General features: G+C 49.2%; 1 protein-coding gene and 1 pseudogene across 5 annotated transcripts in view; one reads left to right on the forward strand and one right to left on the reverse strand.

Annotated features, from left to right (window-relative positions):
• The window catches only part of LOC147458565 (nucleoporin (DUF3414)), a 251,773-nt gene that overhangs the window by 177,228 nt on the left and 49,485 nt on the right, over positions 1–25,060 (forward strand). For all 5 annotated transcript variants that reach the window (XM_086513222.1, XM_086513223.1, XM_086513224.1 and 2 more), the window contains 2 exons: positions 10,175–10,288; positions 24,250–24,416. In XM_086513222.1, the coding sequence (XP_086369348.1) occupies positions 10,175–10,288; positions 24,250–24,416 (281 nt within the window). The remainder of the gene's footprint in view (positions 1–10,174; positions 10,289–24,249; positions 24,417–25,060) is intronic.
• On the reverse strand, positions 20,638–22,857 carry LOC147458566 (uncharacterized; annotated as a pseudogene).

Below are 25,060 nucleotides of genomic sequence, written 5' to 3' on the forward strand. Positions count from 1 at the left end.
AGGGGATACGTGCAGCTTCGGGCAGGCAGGGTTAAGGAGATGTTTTTCTACTCTTGACCATATCTTGACACTCATAGCCATCATTGGGGAGGGCAGATCACATGGGAGACGAATCTATTGTAGCTTTGTGGATTTCCGCAGAGCCTTTGACACAGTACCCATAGCTAGATTGATGCGCAGATAACAGCATGGGAATACCCACAGAGCTCAATTGGGGGGTCATGGCATTATACAGGTGAGTAGTGGGGCATGTATGTACCTCATAGGGACTATCCACACCGATTCACTCAACTATTGGGGTGAAGCAAGGTTGCCCGCTCTCTCCTACTCTATTTGGTATGTATGTGGATGAGGTTTCTGACTACATTGAGAGCTGGTGATAGAGGTGCACAGCTGGCAGGGACATGGATTCCACCATTGTTATATGCTGATGATATTGTGTTGATCTCAGACTCTCCGGAGGGGATGCAACGTCACTTGGATGCTTTCCATAGGTTTGCCCAGGAAAGTGGTCTGTCTGCCAACCTTGGTAAAACCAAGGTCATGGTATTTAATACCACCCCACAGTGGATCAGGAGGTCAGCGCCCGCATTCACATACGGCTAGGAGACAGTGGAGTATACAAATGCCTACACTTACCTTGGAGTGCTTTTTAGTGGGCCAGCATTTTCATTGAGGAGGGCGGCAGAGACTAGATTGACTAGAGCGCATGCAGCATTGGGTAGATTGGAAAGGATGTGTTCACAGGTTCAGTTTCAGGAGCCTCGGATGAAGTTGAGGCTCTTTGACACTTTGATGGCTTCTGCATTGCTTTATGGAGCTGAGATTTGGGGACCTTCATTGGATCATCACGGCAGGACAAGCGGCACTAATGGATGGGGGGACATGGAGAAGCCTCTGGTCTCTATGATCTCGCGGCTCATTAGAGCGCAGGCTTCAGTACCACGTGCTATTGTCTGAGCAGAGCTAGCTGCCCCCCGACTAGTGGTTGAGGCGCTCACCAGATCTGTCTACTTCATACACCGCATGTGGGAACTTCCGAGAGACAGATATGCCCGCCTTGCACTTGAGTCCTCTCGACGGTTAGCCATGCAAGGAGATACAGCATGCTGGTATGGGGAGATGACATCATGGTTTGAGGCGCATGGGTTCATCATAGACAGATTGCCTCCCTTCCAATACTCACTGGATGCACCCTCTCTGACTCTTACACAGTCCAAGATCACCAGGCTCATCTGCCGGGACTTGACTCAGCTAGATACCAAGAGGACATGGATATAGCCAGCACAAGAGCTGGGCACGAAGATGGCTTTCTACAGAGAGCATCTCCTCCAGCTTACAGAGGATGGTTTTGTGACGAGGCCCAAATACATGGACACCCACTTGTCTCCTTGGATACGATGTGCTATTGGCCAGATACGCACATCTTCACACCAACTGCGGATCGAGATTGGGAGATACAGCGGAGTACCAGCAGAGGCCAGGCAATTGGCCCTGTGTGACATCGAGCCTGAGACAGAGTTGCACTACACATGCCACTGCCCCGTGTACTACAAGATACGAGGCCGCTTCCAATTCTTGTTGAGAGAGGGCTTTGGACCATTCTCTAGAGTCATGCGGTACGAGGATCATAGATGCCTGGGTTTGTTTTTGCTGGAGCTGCGCAGACATAGAGAGAGCCTGATGATAGGAGAGGCTAGCCAGTTTCAGAGACAGATCACAGACTTCTTTAGAGCTGCCACTGGACACCCGGAGGAGTTACTACCATAGCAGAGCTTGTTGCTTTACACCAGAGGCATACTGATCGATCGAGCGATTGAGCTGGGGAGATCTAGACGCCCACGATTGCGGAGGACTACACAGCATCAACGGAGGCTGCATGAGAGGATTCAGGTCACTTGGGCTGGACATGCACGACGCCCGGTCAGACTACTGACCATGGAGGAGATTGATGAGATGCCCAGCGACCGATGTTGGATCTCCTGTGATCTAGCTTACCCAGCTAGCTGTTTAGCTACTTAGTCCACACCTAGCAATTTAGGATTCCATAGTATTTTCTTTTGTCATTTTGTCATTTTGTTATGTTGTTACTTTGACTTTGTATCAGATCTACCAGATTGTAACTTTCTGGTCTCATTGGTCACTTTGGCTTTTTGAAGATGTTAATATAACATTTCATTTCATCTCTCTCTCTCTCTCTCTCTCTCTCTCTCTCTCTCTCTCTCTCTCTCTCTCTCTCTCTCTGCGTAGACAGAGAGAGCTTGATGAGAGGAGAGGCTAGCCAGTCTCAGAGACAGATCACAGACTTCTTTAGAGCTGCCACTGGACACCCAGAGGAGTTATTACCACAGCAGAGCTCGTCGCCGCACACGAGAGGCACACTGATCGATTGAGCGATTGAGCTGGGGAGATTTAGATGCCCACGATTGCGGAGGACTACACAACATCGACGGAGGCTGCATCAGAGGATTCGGCTCCACATGCACGACGCCCAGTCAGACTTTTGACCATGGAGGAGATTGATGAGATCCGCCAGCGACCGATGCTGGATCTGTTGTGATGTAGCTATGCCAGCTAGTTGTTTAGCTGCTTAGTTCACACCTAGCAGTGTAGGATTCCAGAGTATTTTATTTTGTCATTTTGTCATTCTGTCATCTTGTGACTCTGACTTTGTATCAGATCCACCACATTGTAACTTTCTGGTCTCATAGGTCACTTTGGCATTTTGAGGACGTTAATGTAACATTTCATTTCATTTCTCTCTCTCGCGCGCACATTCTCTCCCTAATTCTACGCTTCCGCCACATTGTCGACTTTGACATGGTATGAGGGCAGGCTGCTCATCATTCATGGAGAGGGCGGCATGACAAAGAAGAGGCCTTATGTTTTCTCAGACACTTGCAAAACCTCTCTATTGTTTTCTGCCCTTTTGGAGGAGGCGCTTTGAAACGCTAGCAGAATAGTAACAGCGTTTTTTTTATTTTCTGGAGTAGTGTTTCAGAACACTGTCATGGGCAGCTGCGTTTTAGAATGCTTTGGGCAGCTCCTCAATTTTGGCAGCTCTCTGGGCAAAGCATTTTGAAATGCATGCGGTGAAGGGGATTTACTGGGCAATCTGTGCAAAATGGAGGTGGTCCATTCAGAGAGCGTGTGAAACGCTTCCAAAGAAGAAGGCTCCAAAGGCTGCACCATTTGCTAGTGATGTTCAGCATCTTGAGACTCTAGTGCAACTGCGGAGAAGAAGATGTGTTCTGAAACGCTGTGTCCAGCACGTGGCCGCGACCTGACTCCCATGATAGCGTTTAGAAATGATTGGGCAAGAGGACGGCTTCTATTGGAGAGCATTTTTCCGTTATGAAGATGTTCCCACTGTGGCCTATTGGAATCTGTATGAACCAAGATCAACGCGTGGCTATGGATAGTGCATTGAGTGGTATCCAGTTAGCGGCCATGGAAGTTAAGAAGTTGGCCGAGGAGTACGAGAAGTGTTGATGAGATATTAGAGTGCATTCTTCATTCAGAAGGTGTAGGCATTGATCTGACAGGTACTCTAGTTAATATTATGGTATATGCTAATGATATTGTCTTTGCATCTGAGTCACAGGAGAGACTACAGCTCCATTTGCAGGCTGTCAATGAGTTTTTCACACAAAGAGGCCTCTCACCAAGGTTGTGATTTTTCATACAGCCGTATAGAGCCCTACACATACTAGCTGGAGGGTGAGTCTCGGTGGTAAACTCATATGTATACCTTGGGATTACTTTCAGTGCAACGACAGGCCGTTTCCTATGGCGAGCGCAACCAGGATAGACTCACAAGAGGATACGCTGCACGAGGGATATTAGAGTGTTGCTGTGACCAGGCGCCCTGTGCGAAAGCCCACAAAGTTCTTTCTAGCTTCTATAGCTGGAAAATGGAGTGTAAGGCTCTATGTTTGAAATTTTGTCCCATTGAATTGGGGTTTCTCCTTCTATTGTATACTTTGCAAGCTGTTGTATGTGTTTTCCATCCCCATGAACTTGCTTAGCTCCTGAAGTCTCCTTCTTTGTTCCTGTTTCTTGGTCGAGTTGATGGTAGAAGATGTTGCTTTGGGAGATGTAGGTATGTGAGCAGCATGTGGCTTCTTTGCTCAATACATTGGATGTTTTCTCTTGTTTCTGACATGTTGGTGCGTACCCACACACCCTCTTCTACATGTGATTTTAACGTTATTCCCCTTTTATTATCTGGCATGTCACTGACTTCTTCCTCTTCTTTGGTGATCTGATCCATCTGTGATCTGCATGAAAACATTTGAGTTGTCAGCTGCTTAATTCTCCATTCTTTTAAATCAGTTTTTGTCCATTTCTTGTGGATCGCTTGGTATTCAAAGGTGGACAGTATTTTTAAGAGCAGAATCTGAACATCCTTTTTCGGAAGCATGTCACCCAATATTTTATGGATTTCCCCCCTCCCCGCTGCCCCTGCGCTGCCTCCACTCCCGCCTACCCCAGCGCGCTGCCCCCCCATTCCCGCTGCTCCTGTGCGCTGCCCCACAGCCGCCCGCTGCCCCCCTCTTGGTATTGAGCTGCCCCACGGGCCGCCTGCTGCCTGCCTGCGCGTTGCCATACTCCCCCCCCCCCACCATCCCGCTTGCGCTCCCACACAGTATCCAGCTGCTCCACCCCCCCCCCCCCCCCCTTCCCCCTCCTCTCTTTTTTTCCTGCATATTGGCTCGTGTAGCATTTGTCCTTTTGGGCAAGTGCTCGGCGCTCGTTTGCAAACCTTCGCCACCGCTCGTTCGTTTCGCCACAGCTGTAGACACAGATGGAGGCTCCAGCTCCGCCCCAAAGGGACTCGCCCGAAGCCCCCTCGCCCGACCCCGTTGAGCCCACCATCAGACTTGCTCTTTCGCCAAGAGAGCAAGCGAGCCTTGCCGCAGAGGTAGAGCGATTGCAGGCGACTTTTGTCATCTGCAAGATTCTCGGCACCCGACCTAGGAGAGGAGAGCTGCGTGACCTTCTCTAGGCCCGCCTTCTCGCAGAGGTGGGCAAGATCCTGGACGTGCATATACTCGGATGAGGCTACTACCAGATCGAGTTTGAGACCTCCGAGATGACGTCCAAGGTCATCGCCATGAGTCCACTGACCATCCAAGCAGCACGTGCCCACTTTCGACAGTGGAGACATGGTTTCGACCCTACTTCAGATGTTCTAGTAGAGGAGGGAGACATTCCCATCTCGGTCTGCTTTCCGGGTTTGCAGAGGGAGTACTTACCGCTTCTATCCAGGATCGGCTCAACCATTGGGACTGTCCTAGAGACACCTTGTACGGCAGCATCAGTAGTTGCCAAGGCGGCTGGCATTCCCTCAGTTCGAGTTTTGGTCAGAGACACTCACACGCTTCCGAAGGTTATTCTTTTGCCTCGGGTGAGTGGGGGTTGGTTTAGACAGAGTGTGGAGTATTCGGGCCTCCCGAACCAGTGCTTCATTTGTCGACAGATGGGCCATCTAGCGAAGGCCTGTCCACGGAGGAGGCCTCGACCTACACCACAGCCTCAGCCTCAGCCTGCCAGAGCTGGTCCACAGCCACAGACAGAGACACAACGTACACATGCAGAACCACCCTCCGAGCCTAGGGCTCCAGCGGAGGAGGGATGGTAGCAGGCCCGTGGTAGACGACGACAAGGGCCACAGCGTCAGCCTGACACTCAGAGTGGCCCTCAGGCGCCTACTCAGCAACAGTGGGTTCCCACGGGGAATCGCTTTGGTCCTCTTGAGCAGGAGAAGGTCCCTGCTCCAGCCCCCACCCCAGTTTCACCCTCGACGGTCTCTCCCCCCGAGAGTTCCCCCCCTCTTCCTCATCCTCCCTCCCGCCGCCTCTTCACCTCGCCCCTCTACCTCTGTCGCCCCCTCCCGCCCCTCTTCTGTACCGCTTCCCCCAACTCCTTCTCCCCCCCTCCTACTCCAGTTCCACATTCGAACCAGGGGGCAGGGCCTTCTCCGGCGTCTAGGAGATCTCTTGGCAGCACCTTTGCCACGAGTCGCCTAGCGAGAGAGGGTCACCCTTTCTTACGGCCCCCTCTGCAGGTAAAGACATCTTCCTTTGCAGCTATCCCTCGTGGTCTGACGAGCATTGACATCCGGCGCCGTTGAGACTTCTTCAACTACGGCTTCACTTGTTTTCTCGGCGATCCCTCATCAGACCATGAGGCAGCCTGCTTCAGGGTCCATGCTCTGCTCCTTGCCACTAGGGGGACAGAGGCCTTGGACTCGGTAGTTGGTTTCTCCTTCCCCCTTTGCGGCAGGGCCCAGATAGAGGGGACTCTCGACTCAGTGTTGGGATGGTTGCATACATAGGTCCTAGAGTTCTCTCACCACATGGGAGAACTAGGAGTTACAAACATGCTACAGACTTTGTGGCCATTGGCCAAGTTTGCGGTGACACCCCCAGACTCTTCAGGATGTAGGCACATTGTGGTTTACTTCTTTGCTGATACACAGTGTTTGTCATGCTATGTATACATTCATGAGGACTCCTAGACAGAGGAGGTTGCTTTACGCACGGCTCGCTCTGCTTGGGCTTGGGCTAGGCACTCATTGCAGTCACGCCTATCTAGAGGACGCTCGGATGCGGATTACTCCCCATCCAAGCAAGCCTCGAAGATAGCCCATCTAGCTGTTGCGGCAGCATCTGTTCTCTCTCGCTCCCCATGAGAATCATCTCATGGAACGTGTAGGGACTAGGTGGGCCCCGGTTTCAACGTCAGCGGGGCCGATTGCGTCAGGAGCTTCAGCGTTGTCTTGTGGGAGGAGAGATTGACCTCCTTATGCTTCAGGAGCACCACCTATGTGAGAGCCGCATTCGGCGATGTGGTCAGCTTTTGCATGGACGATGTGATACTTTCTGGTCAGCTGCTTTTGGACCTGGAGGCATCCAGGGTGGGGTATGTATGACTATTGCGGACTCATTGCAGCAGGCCATTGTGGGCAGAGGGATTATTGTGCCAGGCAGGGCTCAGTGGATTACTATGCAGGTTCAGGGTGGCCTAGTGGGTTTCTTGAACATCTATGCGTCCAATGTGGCGAGTGCTCGTGCAGAGTTTTGGTCACAGATTGTTGAGTCTCTACCGGGCAGGCAGATCAGTGGTGCATAGGAGGGGATTTCAACATGTCGGAGGACCCTTCTGATAGGATTGGTGGCAGCCATGCTACTGTGCATGGAGTCGAGTTGGCAGCTTGGGAGAGGTTTTGTATGACTCTGAGGGTCTCGGATACATGGCAGTACTCTGGTTTTGTGAGGCCCCCAGACAGTCTTGCCTTCTCTCGATCGGACCGCAGAGTGGGAGGAGTGAATCTATCGCGGATAGATCGCTTCTACACTAGTGACCACTTCAGTGACTTGGGAGGGTCAGTGGGCATCTTGGCAGGGACCACCTTTTCGGACCATGCACCAGTGATCCTCGCAGTGGCAGGCAGGCAGAGGAGTGGGAGCACGATGCTTTGCATCCCAGAGAGGGTCTTGTTGGACTCAGTACTCAGAGAGAGGGTAGAGGCTCTCTGGACAGAGGGCATGGACAGGCAGGATTCTCCTGCTGACAGAGTGGCCTCAAGCCTAGCTCAGATTAGCCATTTTTTTCTTCAGGAGTCTCTGGCTCGTCGGGCTGCAGGCGGAGCAGCGTCTCAGACGGGGCATTGCTTCATTACAAAGGATGTAGGAGCAGCATCCAGATAGTCCTTGGTTGGAGGAGCAGTTACAGCAGGCTCGACAGGAGCTTGCTAGCACAGAGGAGAGGTGACATAAGTTTGCTTTCCACCGACAGGCATCTCAGTGGACTCAGGTGGGCGACAGATTGACTGATGCTTTCTTTGGAACAGTTGGACCTCGACACTCGCATGCCAAGGTCAGTCAGTTGAGGAGGCCTGACGGGTCAGTTGCTTGTGAGCCCGAGGATATGCGTGTAGTTGCTACTGACTTCTACCGTGAGTTACTATATGCAGAGCCCCAGTCATAGCGGCAACATGCATGCAGGGAGCAGGTTTGGGCACACATGCCTTGTCCTGTACTGAGGAGATGCGTGAGGCTAGAGATGCCACTTCAGGTTGAGGAGCTGCAAACGGCTCTTAGGGCCCTCCCCCGTGGTAGCTGTCCAGGTGAGGATAGGTTGACTCTGTGCTTTTTCATGGAGTACTGGGACCTGCTTGGCCCAGATCTCTGTAGTGATTTTCAGTACATTTTGAACACAGGAGTGATGCCTGACAGCATGAGTGAGGGCCTGATCTACCTCATTCCCAACGAGGGTGGCTCCTCGGATGAGATTCGACAGTGGCGCCCCATCACCATCCTCAACTCAGCCTACAAAATTCTTACCAAGGCTCTGAGTTTGAGGATTCAGCCAATTTTAGAGAGCCTTATACATGGGACCCAGACAGGTTTTGTGAAGGAACGCAGTATCCTTGACAACATCTTTACTTGTTGGGAGGCTTCTGCCCTGGCACGGCTCCGTTGTGAGGACCTCGTGATTCTTCTTCTCGATTTTGAGAAGGCATACGACAGAGTTGACTAGGACTTTCTAGAGGGCACTCTACGCAAGATGGGCTTCTCAGATGCTTGGATCAGAGGGGTGTCAGCCTTGTACAGACAGGCTCACAGTTAGGTACTTTTGGCAGGAGGTAGAGGTGATCGCTTCATGCTTACACGCTCGGTCAGACAAGGCTGTCCTCTTGCCTCCTTCCTCTTTCTGTTCTATGCGGAGGCGATGAGCATGTTTTTGGTGTCACAGCAGGTTGGTCTACGGGGTTTAGCACTCCCTATTCGGGGAGATGAGCTACTGGACGCTGAGTTTGCCGACTACTCAGCCTTGTACTTAGATGGCCAGGAGGCCAACCTTCACAGATGTGAGCAGGCTTTGGAGACCTTCTGTTGTGCATCGGGCGCATTGATCAACTGGAGAAAGACAATGGCTTTCTCGGTTGGTAGTGCTCCTGTGCCAGATTGGATGCCAGGAGAGGGTGACCAAGCTATTTGTTTGCAGAAAGTGGAGAGTCGATAGCTGCAGTCTCCCCCCCGTATCACACACAAGGGTTCATCCGGTTCAGCTCTCAAGCATTGCTGCCTCCTCCCCCGCAGGTTCTATCACCTTCACTTCCCCTAGCCCTTCATGCCACGTGCATTTACTAGAGCAGAGCACAGTGGAGATAGCCTTGGACCACTTACGGTGTGAGTTTATGTTACTTTGATCTGCTTGTTCCATGACATGTAGGCTTCCATGACATGTAGACAGAACTCGTGCCATCTGTTGCCATGTTCACCACTCGCTTCAAGACTTGGAGAAGTGGGTTTGGAGTTTGTTAATCACCACATAGCCAAGCGAAGCATGTGAAGCTAAGAGGGATTCACCACCATCTTCCGTCCCCATAAGTTTTTCACTGTGTTAATGTTGCTCAATGACAACTGGTGCTCTCTTGCTCCGGCAGTTATGTGGGTCGCTGGCATGAGAGGTATGCTCCTTTACCTCAGGTAGGCTTCTACAACTAATTCCGCCTAGGCAATCAGATGAACTACATTGTGGAGTCATGGATTAGAATAACTAAAGTCAACATTTTCTGTCCTGTGAATAGCGGGATTTTGATAGTTGAGGCACTCAAGAATTGTTTGCATTGACCTGCATGCTATCTTTTTCTGTGTTTTCGTTCTTTGTACCCCTAACACATCTAATGGGTGCACATTGGCAAATTCTCGAGGGGACGTGTGGCAAATTAGTTTAAATTTGGTTGAAAACTTAAATGTGTGGATTAAGATTGGTAGTTTCATGCTTGCCAAGGGCAGTGTTACTAATGTGCTAGCTCATTACCATTCCAAGTTTTACAAGAAAAACTAGAGAAAACATCAGGGCTATTTTGTATCTCAAGCACAACAATAAATATTTGGACTTGCTGGATTCATTCGTTTGTTTGAATGGTTAAGGGAAGTTAGGTATGAATGATGTGTTTTATAAATAAATCCATATGGTAGAGTTGTCATTTGCAGTAGTAATCTTTGCTGGCAGAAATATGATTCATGAATATTTAGGTTTGGTCTGAATAAAGTGCTTGCCAATCTTTTGAATTGGTGGGTTTATACTACTGTGAAATTTTTTTGCTGTGATAAAAACTTAAAAAGATAAGTTTCATTGTTGCTTGCTTTCTTTGCAGAAACAAAACCTTCAAACACTCATGGGAAAGTTGCTATCAAAAGAAGCTGTCGAGTCCAACACAGAGCTATTTGTATATGCCATGGAATTGCTTATAACATCAACAGCATACCAGGTATTCCTTTACTGACAGGACGTGCAACCTTAGTACTAACTTGTCTTTTGTTTGTCTCAATGTGCCTACACATGGTATCAAACAATGACAAGGAAGTTTTATCATGGAATTAAATGAGAAGGGTTCGATGACAAGATTTACCTAGACAAGGATGTTATCTTTTATCTCAATGTATGCAGTGCAGATCTGGTAAACTGGGTACAAACAACAACAATAACAAACCCCCCACCCCCCTCTTTCTTTTTCGTGTAGCAAAAAACACGATATCATGCACAGCTAACTAATGTTGGTAAGCACCATTAAGAGCTCGATGAATTTCAAAACAATACATCTATAAAACGCGCGAGAGAGAGAGGAATGAAACGAAATGAAATGTTATATTAACGTCTTCAAAAGGCCAAAGTAACCTATGAGACCAGAAAGTTACAATGTGGTGGATCTGATACAAAGTCAGTGTAACAAAATAACAAAATGACAAAATGAAAATACTATGCTATGGAATCCTAAATTGCTAGGTGTGAACTAAGCAGTTAGCTGGGATAGCTAAATCACAAGAGATCCAGCATCGGTCGCTAGCGGATCTCATCAATCTCCTCCATGGCAGTAGTCTGACCAGGCGTCGTGCATGTCCAGCCAAAATGGTCCGGATCCTCTGATGCAGCCTCCGTCAATGCTGTGTAGTCCTCCGCAGTCGTGGGTGTCTAGATCTCCTTATCTCGGTCGCTCGATCGATCACTGTGCCTCTGGTGTAAGTCTGCTATGGTGGTAGCTCCTCCGGGTGTCCAGTGTCTGCTCTAAAGAAGTCTGTGATCTGTCTCTGAGACTGCCTAGCTTGTACCCTCGTCAGGCTCTCTCTGTGTCTGCGCAGCTCGAGCAAAAAGAAACCCAGGCATCTCTGATCCTCATACTGCATGACTCTGGAGAGTGGTCCAAATCCTCTCTGAAGAAGCAGTGGAAGTGGCCTCGTATCTCGTAGTAGACGGGGCAGTCGCATGTGTAGTGCAACTCTGTCTCAGGCTCCAAGTCACACATGGGGCATGTCCTGGCCTCTGCTGGTACTTCGCTGTATCTCCCAGTCTCGATCCTCAGCTGGTGTGAAGATGTGCGTATCTGGCCAATAGCAGATTGTATCCCATGAGTGTGAGAGAGAAATGAAATGAAATGAAATGTTATATTAACGTCTTCAAAAGGCCAAAGTGACCTATGAGACCAGAAAGTTACAATGTGGTGGATCTGATACAAAGTCAGAGTAACAAGATGACAAAATGATAGAATGAAAAAATGACAATAAAATACTATGGAATCCTAAACTGCTAGGGACGAAGCAGCTAAACAACTAGTTGGGATAGCTAGATCACAGGAGATCCAGCATCGGTCGCTTGCGGATCTCATCAATCTCCTCCATGGTCAGTAGTCTGACCGGGCGTCGTGCATGTCAAGCCAAAGTAACCCGAATCCTCTAATGCAGCCTCCGTCGATGCTATGTAGTCCTCCGTAGTTGTGGGCGTCTGGATCTCCCTAGCTCAATCGCTCGGTCTATCAGTATGCCTCTGGTGTAAAGCGACGGGCTCTGCTGTGGTAGTAACTCCTCCGGGTGTCCAGTGGAAGCTCTAAAGACGTCTGTGATCTGTCTCTGAGACTGGCTAGCCTCTCTTCTCATCAGGCTCTCTCTGTGTCTGCGCAGCTCAAGCAAAAACAAACCCAGGCATCTCTGATCCTCGTACCGCATGACTCTAGAGAATGGTCCAAAGCCCTCTCTGAACAAGCAATGGAAGCGGCCTCGTATCTCGTAGTAGACGGGGTAGTGGCATGTGTAGTGCAACTCTGTCTCAGGCTCGATTGCACACGGAGAGAGAGAGAGAGAGAGAGAGAGAGAGAGAGAGAGAGAGAAATGAAATGAAATGTTATATTAACGTCTTCAAAAGGCCAAAGTGACCTATGAGACCACAAAGTTACAATGTGGTGGATCTGATACAAAGTCAGAGTAACAAGATGACAAAATGATAGAATGACAAAATAAAATACTATAGATAGATAGAGAGAGAGAGAGAGAGAGAGAGAGAGAGAGAGAGAGAGAAATGAAATGAAATGTTATATTAACGTCTTCAAAAGGCCAAAGTTACCTATGAGACGAGAAAGTTACAATGCGGTGTATCTGATACAAAGTCAGATTAACAAAATAAATTAAAGTAGGATAACAAAATATAAATACTGCGGGATCCTAAACTAAGCAGTACAATGTGAAGACAATATGGGAGGGGAGTAGAGATCCATCTTCATCTGCACTCTGGACGACGAAAGAGTATGGCTTGAATCTTTTGCCATAGCCTCCTTCGAAATTGTGTAGCTCCTCTCCTCCCTCGGGGTCGTCTAGATCTCCCTAGCTCCAATGCTCGGTCTATGAGAATGCCAGTAGTGCGGGTAGACCTCTCCACCGTCGCTGGTTGCTCCTTTGTCTGTTCTGAGAGAGAGAGAGAGAGAGAGAGAGAGAGAGAGAGAGAGAGAGAGAGAGAGAGAGAGAGAGAGAGAGAGAGAGAGAGAGAGAGAGAGAGAGAGGAAGTGAAATGAAATGTTATATTAACATCTTCAAAAGCCCAAAATGGCCTATGAGACCAAAAACGTTACAATTGGTGAATCTGATACCATGTCTGAGTATGGAAATTACAAAGGTACAAAGAACTAACACTAAGACGCTAAGGAGAAGGGAAATTGGGACGGGGGGGGGGTCTGTGGGTTCAGATGAAATTTCTCATTGGTCCCTGTCGGATCTCATCGACCTCCTCCATGGTCAGTACTCTGGTAGGGCGAGCCAAGTTCCGTGGCTCGATCATGTAGTGTAGCTCTAGTATGAGTAGGCTCTGAGATTTGTTGTAATGACTGCTCCGTTGGCTCTCCTGTGGCTGGTGTAAAGAAATCTGTGATTCGTCTCTCAGACTGTCTTTCCTCTGATGTTCTCAGCAAGCTCTCCTTAAGTTTGCGCAGCTCTAGCAGGAACAATCCGAGACACCTCTGATCCTTGTATCTCATGACTCTAGAAAAAGGTCCGAACCCTTCTCTGAACAGGGAGTGGAAGCGGCCGCGTATCTCATAGTATGCCGGGCAATGACATGTGTAGTGCAGCTCTGTCTCTGCTCTAAGTTGCATAGGTGACATATCCTAGCTCCTGCCGGCACCCCTCAATATTGGCCAGTCTCGATTTGGAGTTGATGTGAGGATGTGCGTATCTGTCCAAGAGCGCATCTTATCCCATGAGATAAGTGTGTGTCCATGTATGTAGGCCTAGTCACAAAGCCATCCTCCGTGAGTTGGAGAAGATGCTCTCTGTAGAAGGCCATCTTCATGCCCAACTCCTGTGTCGGCTGTATCCATGTGCTCCTGGTATTTAGCTGAATCAGATCCTGACGTATGAGTGGTGATCTCTGTCCGTGTGAGAGACAGGGAGGGTGTATCTAGAGAGTATTGAAGCGGAGGTAATCTATCCATCTTGAGACCATGCGACTGAAACCATGTTGTCATCTGTCCATACCAACATGCTGTATTGCCTTGTAGAGCTAGTTGTCGAGATGACTCGAAGGCAAGCCGAGCGTATCTGTCCCTAGGGAGATCCCATAGACCGTGCATAAAAGAAACTGACCTCGTCAATGCCTCCACGACGAAGGGGGGGGGGGGGGGGGGGATAATCTCATGTGGTATTGAGGCCTTAGCCCGAATCATCCGAGCGATCATAGAGACCAGAGGCCTCTCCATACATCTCCATCCATCTGTGTTGCCAGATCTCCCATGGTGGTCTACTGAGGGTCCCCATACTTGAACTCCATAGTGCATAGCTAGAGTCACTAGAGTGTCAAAAAGCCAAAGCTTTGTTCCCGGTTCTTGAAAATGAACCTGCAAACACGTCCTCTCCAGTCCTCCCAAAGCTGCATATGCTCTCGTCAGTCTAGTCTCTGATGCTCTCCTTAGTGAAAACATTGGGCCACCGAAGACTACCCCAAGATAAGTATATGCATTTGTCTACTCCACAGTCTCCTGGCCATACATAAATGTGGGTGCCGACCTCCTGACCCACTGTGGTGTGGTGTTGAACACCATAACCTTGGTTTTCCCCAGATTGACATACAATCCACTGTCACGAGCAAATGTATGCAGAGCATCCAAGTGACGCTGCATCCCCTCTGGTGAGTCAGAGATCAACACAATATCATCAGCATATAGTAACAGCCGAATCCATGTCCTTGCTAGTTGAGCCCCCTTGTCCCCCTGACGCTCTACATAGTCCAAAAACTCATCCACATACATCCCAAAAAGAGTCGGGGAAAGGGGGCATCCCTGCTTTACTCCAATGTTGGAGAGGACCATGTCCGACATTCCCTCAGTGGTGCGTACCCGCCCCATCATTGTCGTGTATAGAGCCAGAATTCCCCAAATCAGCTTTGTAGACACACCCATGTCTTGTAATCTGCGTATGAGTCTGGCTCTCGGCACTACGTCGAAAGCTTTGCGGAAATCCACAAAGCAACAATAGATCCTCTTGCCATGGTGTCTACCCTCCTCAATAATAGCTCTGAGTGTCAGAATTTGGTCAAGAGTGGAGAAACCTCTCCTGAAACCTGCTTGCCTTGGTGCTCTTATGCCCTCTTGCTCTGCCCATCTACTCAGCTCTTGTTCAAGAATGGATGCATACAACCTAGCTAATGTGTGCCCAACCATGATGGTGCGATAATCATGGGATCTCTTGACTTAAAAATAGGCACAATCGTGGACATACTCCAAGTCTGAGGGAAGCCTTCATACATGGCTCGATTAAACATCATAGCCAGGAGCTCTGCGAGCATATCCCTGGCATGGATGAAGTGCTTTGCTACCAGACCATCATGATCATGTGCTCTCCTTGTCTTCATCCTGTCAATAGCTTTCCTTACCCTCTCGGCAGTAAAGAAAGAACATGTCTCCGGGCATGTCTCTAGTGGGTCCGGTAGAGGTGGTTGTCCTGGTGCTGTGTAGAGAGATGTGGCATATTCCTCCCATGTCTCGGTGGAGGTGACTGTTGGTGGTGGTGAATGTTCGTGGAATAGCCTCCATGCTTCGCCTGAGTCCCGACTTATAAATAAATGATACAGATCTTGCTCTAGCTATGATAAATAAGCCCTTTTCTTTCGTCGCACTAGGCGGCGAAAGATAATCCGTGACTGTCTATGTGTGGTAATACCCATGAGCACTTCCTTCTGTAACTTGTTCCTCATCTCTCTACACTCCCCATCATACCAACTGTTCTGGGGCATTTTTCCAAATCGTCTCCGTGTGGGGGTATGCGTCTGATGCTGCATCATGGAGCGTCTCTGTCAGTATCTGAGTGAGTTCATCTAGTGGCCGTCCTGGCTCCTGGGTGCATAGCTTCCTGTATATCTCATCCATATACACAGAGTCCGTCTCCCTCATGAAGGTATACCGGATGTGTGTAGGGACCTCTCCTAATGGAGCTGTGCTAAACTGAAACGTCAGGGTGAAGGACAAGATAGCATGATCAACTGCTACTCCAACTGGCCTAGTGCCCACCATGAAATCTTGAAAGAATGGAATGAGACCTGGCTGGTGGGCCATAACATAATCCACTGTGCTGGCACCATGTCGGTATGGAAAGCAAGTAAAACCTCCAGCTGTCGAAAATCTTTGTAGGCCATTCAAAATGGCCAATCTATGTGCGGTTCCCATATCTATCAAGTATCTGCCATATTCCGTGTATTCCTCATCTTGTGATAATCTGGATAGACCCATCTCTGTATCGTCCAGCTCCCTAAGCATTTCCTCGGAAGTATCATAAAATATTGTCTGGTGGTGGGCAATCCTAGCATTGAAATCCCCTAGTATGATAATGTCACCATCCTTAGAAAACTCCCATATGTCATTATCCAAAATAGCAAAGGGGGATGGTCCCCTAGGTGATGCATATACTGACGTACTAGGAGGAAAGTAACAGATAGCAATGTAGAGGTATCTGCCTGTCTCTACCCTGAGCCTCACCCACATGTACCTAGCATGCTCATCCCTGTGCGCTATATATATATCAATGGCTGCAACTCCTCCCTAAATAAAACTGCCACTCCCCTTGAGCCGCGTCCTCGATGCTCCGATCTGGTCTCTTGTCTGCAGGCTGTCTCCTATCTATATTCGCTCACCTGTGGCATGGATTGCCCAGGGGCTTGATGCGTCTCAGAGCAGAAGATGATGTCTCTCCCTATGAAGCTATCCTCAAAGGCCCCTACATCAAGACGAAGTGAATCGTTACAATTCCAGGTTGCCATCTTTAGTGTGGTCCCATAGGTCTCGCACCGTCATGCGGGACGTCGCTCCAATATCACCACCTTTCCATCTCTGTAAAAAGCAATCTTCCCCTTTTCCCTTGTTGCTCTAATTTTTGGCATTACTTCTTGCATATGAGCAATCTGAGAGAGGGTGAGGTCATCTCCAAGAAAGATGCCAGTCTTCTTTAGAGTTGGTCTCTTCTTCACGAAATCCTTCTTCGCTTCCATGGATGGGAAGCGGAGAATGAGTGCCCTTTCCTTCGAGGTTTCTCCGTTGCTTCCGCTTTTCTTTGTGCCCACTCTCCAGGCGCTCGTATGCGTCTGTTCGTTGACCCCCATCAGAGTCATGAGTTCTTTCACCTCTTCCTCCACATTATCTTGGTCTCTGAGGCCACATATCCTTACGTGTAAGGCCCGAACACGTCTCCTTTGCTCCTCTTCTAGTGTCAAGTTGATGATGGTTGGTGTGGGGGTGGTGGTTATTTCCTTGCCTTTCCCTTTCTTGACAATCTCGATCCATTTTCCGGCCTTTTTTGCTTTTTGTTGGGTCTTTGTGATGACATCTACCCACGAGGTCGTCATTTCTTTTTGTTGCTCCCCACCTTCTTTGATGGCCCGCACTTGTTCTTTAATCGTGTTAAGCTCTTCAATTACTGAGGGTTGAAGCTCTCCCTCTTCGAGGACATTCTGTGATCGCACCTCTGCAAGCTCTTTCTTGAGTAGTGCGATTTCCTCATCTTGAGCCTTCACGCAATCCTCGAGTGTATTTATCATGTTTTCTTGTGCTGCCACGCGCGCGTCGAGTATGTTGATAGTACCTAAGAGGTGGCGGTTGATCATGCTAATGGACTCGCTCAGTTCTTCTTTGCATTTTTGGATGGCATCCTCCACCGGGTCATCTTTGCCACTCTGCTTCCTCATGGTCGGAAGGCCGCCCTAGGAGAGGTAGAAAGTCTCCCCGCGGCTAAGTAGTTTTTGTTTTTCGTTCTTCCCTCTCTCTATGCGGCTAAGTCTCTCTTTCTCTCTCTACGCGGCTAAGTCTCTCTTTCTCTCTCTACGCTTCTCACCTCTCTCTCTCTCTATGCTTGAAAAAACTCCTCTCTTTCTCTCTCTACGCTTTTTTGTTCTCTCTCTACGGAAGTTTCCCCCCCCTTTCTCTCTCTACGCTAGGTTGGGGAGTTGCAGGGAGAGCGCGAGGGAGTGGGAGCAGGCACAGGGACAGCATAGCACGAGCGGGGGGCAGCAAGGGAGCGCGAGGGGCACAGCGAGCGAGAGAGAGAGAGGGTGCGGGAGCAGCAGGCAAGCGTGAGGGGCAGGGGCGGGCAGGGAGCGCGAGGGGCAGGGGCAGCAGGGAGCGCGAGTGTGCGGGAGCAGCAAGGGAGGGGAGCGCGATGGGCAGGACAGTAGGGAGCGCGAGGGTGCAGGGCAACAGGAGAGAGAGAGAGAGAGAGAGAGAGAGAGAGAGAGAGAGAGAGAGGGGGGGGGGGGGGGGAAGATATGGTGGACAAATATCCTCATCTGCACTCTGGACGTCGAGAGAGTATGACTCGAATCCTCTGCTGTAGTCTTCGTCAATGTTGTGTAGCTCCTCTCCTCAATCATGGGCATCTAGATCTCCCTAGCTCCAATGCTCGGTCGATGAGAGTGCTGGTAGTGGTAGAATGAGTGTGGGCCGAGGTTTGCAGTGATGGCTGCTCCTCTGGCTGTCCCATATCTAGTGAAAAGAACTCTGTAATCCGTCTCTAGGACTGTCGCTGTAGTAGGCTACAGTGTCACTCTCACAAGACACACAGTCAGTACAGTTGGTCTGGTCTGGTCTGGTTCACACTGGACGGACTCTCTGGGTTGGGCAGTGACACGTGGCAAGGATACAGACAGTGGTCTAGTGGACATCGTGGCCAGGTCACCACCACCACTCAGTTTGGATATAGACTTAGATGACTGACACTTATGAGCCGTTGTTGGCTCTCTATGGTGGTACATATGAGTAGTAGCTGTTGGGTCATGATTATCATCTTCTTCATGTATGGTCCAGCGTGTCGTCTAGAGTAGCGAGTCTATACACACAGCACGTCTAGAGTAGCGAGTCTATACACATAGCACGTCTGCACCATCCCTGAACATTTGAGCCTCGATACCCCCATTGTACCCGTGACTTCTGGGCTGGAGGTGAGTGTGCTGCCACACCAGAGTCTGTATTGGTTCTTTGAGATAGTCGAGTCCATATGTTTTGGTTTGCTGCTATGTCTCTGTGTTGATCAGCTGTTATCTATTGTTTCCTTTGTTTTCATTCTATTTTGAGTGAGATGTCACGCACATTGCACTGAGGACACCCACTGTAGAGAGCACGACACACTATACGCGCTACAGATGCTCTCATTTTTGGCACGCCGGGTGGGACCTCAACTGAAGTGTCATTCTGTTGAGGTACAAATCGAGGAGCTAGCTGGGTTTTACCTAGCCTCGCGTACTTCGCCTTGCCCAGTGCAGCCTCTTGGTATGGTCCATAGTTACCGGGGAACGCGTTCCGTAGGCCCTAGAAGGTCGGAACGCCGTTCCCTCCCCCTCTGCCAAGCTGGAATGCCCCGGAACGTTTTGCCGTTCCGGGTGACCACCTGATACCGGAATGGCCGGCCGGAACGGCCTCGGAACGGCCAACTCTCAAAAATGGGAAGAAATAGGCAGTTTTTTGCAAATTTGTAGTGAAGATTAGGTTTTTTTTTAGTGTGCAAGGACTCAAAAATTAAAATGCACCCCCTCACACCCATTCCCTTCTCAAGCATTATTTGGGTGTTTTTTATGCCTCCTGTTCCGCGCCGTTCCCATTCCGGACCCCTGGCTGTTTCCCCGTTCCACGAGGGTCTCTGTCGCCGTTCCCGTTCCGCGTTCCGGGTAACTCTGGTCTGGTCCTCTCTCCCCCTGGTCCAACCAAGCTCTCGTCTTGGTCTAGTCCTTCCTCGTCCTTGGTCCAGCCATGTGGTCTAGTCATGTGCCTTGGTCTAGTAGAGTCTAGACTTGTGTTCGGCCAGTTAAAAGTCTTATTGTCCAATGCTTGGTTGGGTTTGTGGCCACTGCATGACACATACAAGGCGGTCAGCGTCAAACGCAATACTGAGTCCTCTGAAGCACTACAACAGAAGACGTCAACCCTTGGTACCTAGTAGAAGTCCACCAACCTCATCACCCATACCTCTAGATATGGCATCATCCATTCCTCCATCCCGTTCTACATCTTCCAGGTCACCTTCCCCAGTAAAGCTCTTTCCCACTTTGTTACAGCAAGCTATTGATCAACGGGTTCCTGAGCAAGCGGCCATGGAGGCGTTGACCAGTGTTTTGGCCAAGGTAAACATCAAGTTTCCTAATTTCAAGGGACTCTCCTCAAAAGATGCAGATGACCATGCAAGGAGGTTTGTATCTCTTTGTAGAGGTCGTGGTCTTAATAGAGAAGATGCTTATTTGGTGTTGTTCCCATCAAGTTCATGGTTAAGAAATGGGTAGAGAAGGCTCTTCCAAAGACTTCTCAGCAAAAACTGAGAGAGAATCTTGGAGGTATTTGTTGCGGCTGCTACTAGGATAGAGGGGACAAGGAAGTTGTTTACCGACTCTTCTCAGGTAGGGACTGCCTTTGTACTCTAGGAGAGTCCATCTGACCCTTTGACTTCTTTACGTCATAGTTACGTGGGATGGCGGGTCGGGGTTGGGAACGGGGACGGGACGGCAAAAGTCAAGAAACGGGGACAGGGGTCAGAACGGCAAAAAAAAAAGGAGTTTTTTTTGGCATTTTTTCACCTACACACATGCCACACACATAGAGCATCACTTTGACCACAATTTTACACTAAATAGACCAAAGAACACGAGTCATATAGGCGGAAATGTGCTAATAACACATCGATGGATACAAAATGAAAAGTGCATGCCACAAGGGCTCAAGAGTCAAGGACTTACGACAAGCCTCAAGGATAACAAAAAGTACAAAGGGCTATGTAGTAGGTAGAGTCGTAGACTCAAGAGTCTAGACTTGAGAGTGATCAATGATCATCAAACTCAAGAAGTGCTCGCTTGCTGAATCTCCGTATCGTCGTCGTAGTCGAGGTCGTCAATGACGTATGAGGCCTCGGGAGGTTCGCATTGAGGCTCGAAGTCCTTCTCTAGCTCCTCCAAAAGTGTATCGGCCATAGATGGATTCTCTTGTGCCATCTCCCACTCAGTGAAGGGATCTGTCTTGTGTGTGACGCTCTTGGCAAGCATGCGCAAGTTAGCGCTCACAAACACCAAATCATTGGCCCTCTCGACCCCAAGGCGATTTCTCTTCTTAGAGGCAATGTGGTTGTACACACTCCATAGTTACTCCAAGCAACTAGTGGTACATGCTTGGCTAAGGACACGAACAGCCAAGCGCTGCAAATGTGGGCCATCTCCTCCATGGTCCTCCGACCACAAAACCGAGCCAATCTTGTTGCGATCAACCTGTGCATCTACACATCCATAGGAGCCCTTCTTTTGCCTGTAGTTGAGTAGCTCGTCTCTAATCTTGCGCCTAGTGTCACTGCTAGACTCAAGGCACTCCAATGCAACCCGCCATCCTTTGCTCACCTCCTTGTCGGTCTCTTGACGCCTTCCCTCAAACTCAGGGTCAAGCACATAAGCTGCCACATGAAGTGGAGAGTAGTATCCATTCCACCTCGACTCACACAAGCCATGAATCTCCGCATACTGAACAGGGTCAGGCACAAGCTTCTCAAGTGCCTCTATCATCCGATCCATGGCATGGTAGACTTTGCCAATGCATGGCTGCATGGCTACAAGCCATCCACAACTCGAAGTAGGTGTAGAATAGGCTTGACCATGGCGTCAAGAGTCTTCACCTCCTCCCACCAAGCGGCGTCGTCGGCCCATTCTCAGCATTTCAATCCTGTTGGCTGATGTAGACTCCGGCATGGCTTGGAACTCATCACTGAGAAAGAGGCCCCTTAAGGCTCCGCCACATGTAGATAAGCGGCCTAGTATAAGCCAATTGAATGCAAATCTTGTCTCTGAGTATTTGAGCAAGGACAAGTGGCTCCTCTTTGAGAATTCATGGCGCACTTTTTGATTGTTGAGCACAAAGGAGACAATTCGAGAGGCGTCACCAATGGTGGGTGAAATCCATGACAAGTTCCCTATGTCCTTGAGGAGGTTATTGAGGCAATGCGCCATGCAAAATGTGACATGGATGCTGGGATACATGCCCTCAATGATAGCCCCGGTTGCCCTATTTGACGCCTCTCCATCTGCAACCATACAAAGGACATTCTCCGGGCCAGTGATCTCTATGGTGCTTGTCCACTCCGCAACAAGCATCTCCGCGGCCTTGCCACTATTGGATGCATCATGTGACTCCACAAAGTACATCTCCCCCCGAGAGTAGGCCACCACTCCGTGGATAGACCGCTTGCGGGTGTGTCTCCATCCATCTACAATGAGAGAGACGCCATTGGTCTCCCACAGATCCTTTGTTCCTTGGGCCGCTTGCTCCACGGCAAGCTTCTCTTTGTCAAGGAGGGTGGTGTGAAGCCTCTCCGATGAAGGTGGCACATAAGAGGAGCCATAGTCCCCTATTTTCGTAACCATGGTTCGAAAGTATGGAGACCTATCCACACAAAATAGAGCATGTTGTGTTAGTACGGAGAGTCGAAAGTCGAGATCCCATAATGAATACAAATTGGGAGATTGCAATGTGCATATGCTAAGGGAAACTCACCGCGCAGCATGGAAGACAATGTGGTCGTGGAAGAAGAATCGGGCAACCGACCTATCCACCTCTTCCTTCAATTTAGGATTCCAATTTTCATTGAGGGTGCTTTGGCGATGCGCAACGGAGGAGGACGGTGTAGATGCATTTTTCTTGAAGGCTTGAGAGATGTCGTCAAGGTTGGCTTCCCTTTGCTCTTGCGGTGTCACCGTGGTGGAGGGATCAACGACAACAAAACGGCCCCTCTTTGCCGCTTCCGCGACCTCATACACCGTGAGCTTCTCAAGAAGATCCAACCTCTTCTCTGGAGTTACTCGAGGGCAAAACTTCACCTCGTGACCGGATTCATGGGCTCGCACTTTGTTTGCACCACCTGTTCTCTTGTACGGGTATAGCTTGCATGTCCATGGTCTTGCACCGCCACCTTTGCCACGCGTGCTAGAGTCGACTTCATCCCACCACGACCATGTTTGCACGGTAGGCCTCCTTCGAGAAGAGCCGGCTGGAGAAGTGGAGTTGGCTTGAGATGACATGATGGTGGAGAGAGAGTAGAGCTAATAGCTTAGAAGTTAGAGGAGAGCTTATGTGGAGAGAGAGTAGAGGAGAGCTTCAAAGTTGAGAGGGTACAAGAGGGAGAGAGTGGAGACTCAAGGGTAGAGTGTAGAGTGTAGAAGGCTTACAAGCCTCTAGAGGGTAGACCGTACGGCGTAGAGTCGTAGAGCTACGTAGACTCCGAGTAGAGAGGAGAGCTTGAGGGAAGATGAGGCCCAAGGGGTTTTTTATAGCCTCCCAAGGGCAAAACCCCCCCAAAAAATAAGGTCGTTGGCAACAAATTACAGTTTTCAACAGGCAGTTTTTCAAATTTTGAAATTTTTGGGCCGCCTTATTTTTTCCGTTCCCGGTCGTCTCTAGCCGTCCCAGACCGCGTTCCCGGTCCGCAATCCTTGGTCCGGCTGCCTGCGATGCTGTTGATCGGACAAATTTCCGTCCGTCCCGGTCCGCCGTCCCTGGCCCAGTTTCGAGCGTCCCCCGGCCCTAGGGCCCGTCCCCCTCGTCCCCTGTAACTATGCTTTACGTAGGGAACTTGAAGCCCTAAAACTACAACGCGCTCTTCAAGAGGAGAAATCAATCTCTCTTAGACAGGAGAAGCCCCCCCCCACATCAGAAGGCTTTGGATCAAATCAAGAGAGAGCTAGAAGAGCTTCGGTCTCAACAAGAGACTAAGACTATGGTATGGTGCAGCTCGTGTCGCACTCCAGGACACCCTCCACAGGACTGTCCCCTTCGGGCTTATTGCCACTTGTGCGAAAAGTCTGAGCATGAGAACAAGGACTGCTACTACCTCAAGGGATTGCGACAAATACAGCAAAGTCTTCGTCCTACTCTACTACAAGGGCCAGCACCTGCATCCAACATGGTGTCTCCCTGTGGCCATCCACACCACATGCCACCTTTATTGTCAGCCCCTCCTATGCAAGGTATGCAGAGCACTTTTCCCTCTCAGAGCTTTTATCATACCCATGCTCCCTCACCACCTCACAACCTCTATGCCTCCACCTCCAACTCTATGCACCAAGAGCAAGGACCACCTCGCCCTTCGACTCGCCCATTGAATCGGCCCATTTTGTGCTATAGATGCGGGGAATATGGATAACTCAAGCAACACATGTACACACACACACACACACACACACAAAAGGTACATTGTATGGGATAGACAAATAACCAGGCACGATGGAGACATGATAACCCTTTTGTAGATGTATATGATTGCGCTTTATGAGTGCTTTCATTCCTCATTGTATCAAGTCTTTGTGAATAGTCTTGCATTAAGTTTTGTTTCCAACTGTAAATTGTGTCTTTGGTAATGCTGGTTGAAGGTTTTTGTGTAAATCTCACCCCTTTTTTTTTAATAATAATTGCAGCCTTCTTTTGTAAATATGCTTCTTTTGCCTATAAAAGGGGGAGATGGATCAGATGCACAAGCACATGGCAACTTAGTCCCTTGTGCTACTCAAAATACACAATCCGGATCCACTGCAATTGAGTCAATGTGGATGATCTTATCCCAAGAACATGGTTTTTTTGAGAGGTATGAAGGCCCATCGATTCTTTTTAGGTTATACTAGTTAAATTAATGAGCAACAGCATGTTTTGTGTTTCACGTGAGCTGTTAACAACTTCGATATGCCAATATCTGTTTACCCGAAGCTTTGTGTCCTTGGTCAAATAAGGACTCTTGCAGTTCTTGGTGCTCACAGCCTATGCAGATCAGGGGGGTTCTTTGTTTGATCTAGAAGAGTTTCTTTCTGTTGCTAGTTTTAAGGTCTCTCCTCAGAATTGGACATTGAGTGCATAATAAGATGGTTAAAGCTTTTCTTTTGCCTGGGATGGAAAGAACGTTATCCACTGCTCGCATCATACATATAAAGTTGTGATAATTTGTTGAACTTTGTCGAATCTTCAAAGGTACAGAATGTACTCATTTCCAGCTGCATCAATAGATAACCTCTTTGGGGTAAATGATCAGTTTGTCTTTAGTGATTTCCAGATTTGTTCCACTTGGTGTCGGCAGTGGGGCCACATAGAGGGCGGTTGTGTTCTAAGCATAGTCAAAAGTATCGACGATAAATGCATGTCTGGAACCTTTAAAAGGTTACTCAGCTCAACTGGATGGGTATATCTTTAACTCATCAAGATTCCCTCTCGGCATAACTCATCCTGTTGTCGTGAGCC

The sequence above is a fragment of the Adiantum capillus-veneris genome, chromosome 5 (assembly GCF_014529385.1).
Source record: "Adiantum capillus-veneris isolate H3 chromosome 5, ASM1452938v2, whole genome shotgun sequence".
Classification (NCBI taxonomy): domain Eukaryota; kingdom Viridiplantae; phylum Streptophyta; class Polypodiopsida; order Polypodiales; family Pteridaceae; genus Adiantum; species Adiantum capillus-veneris.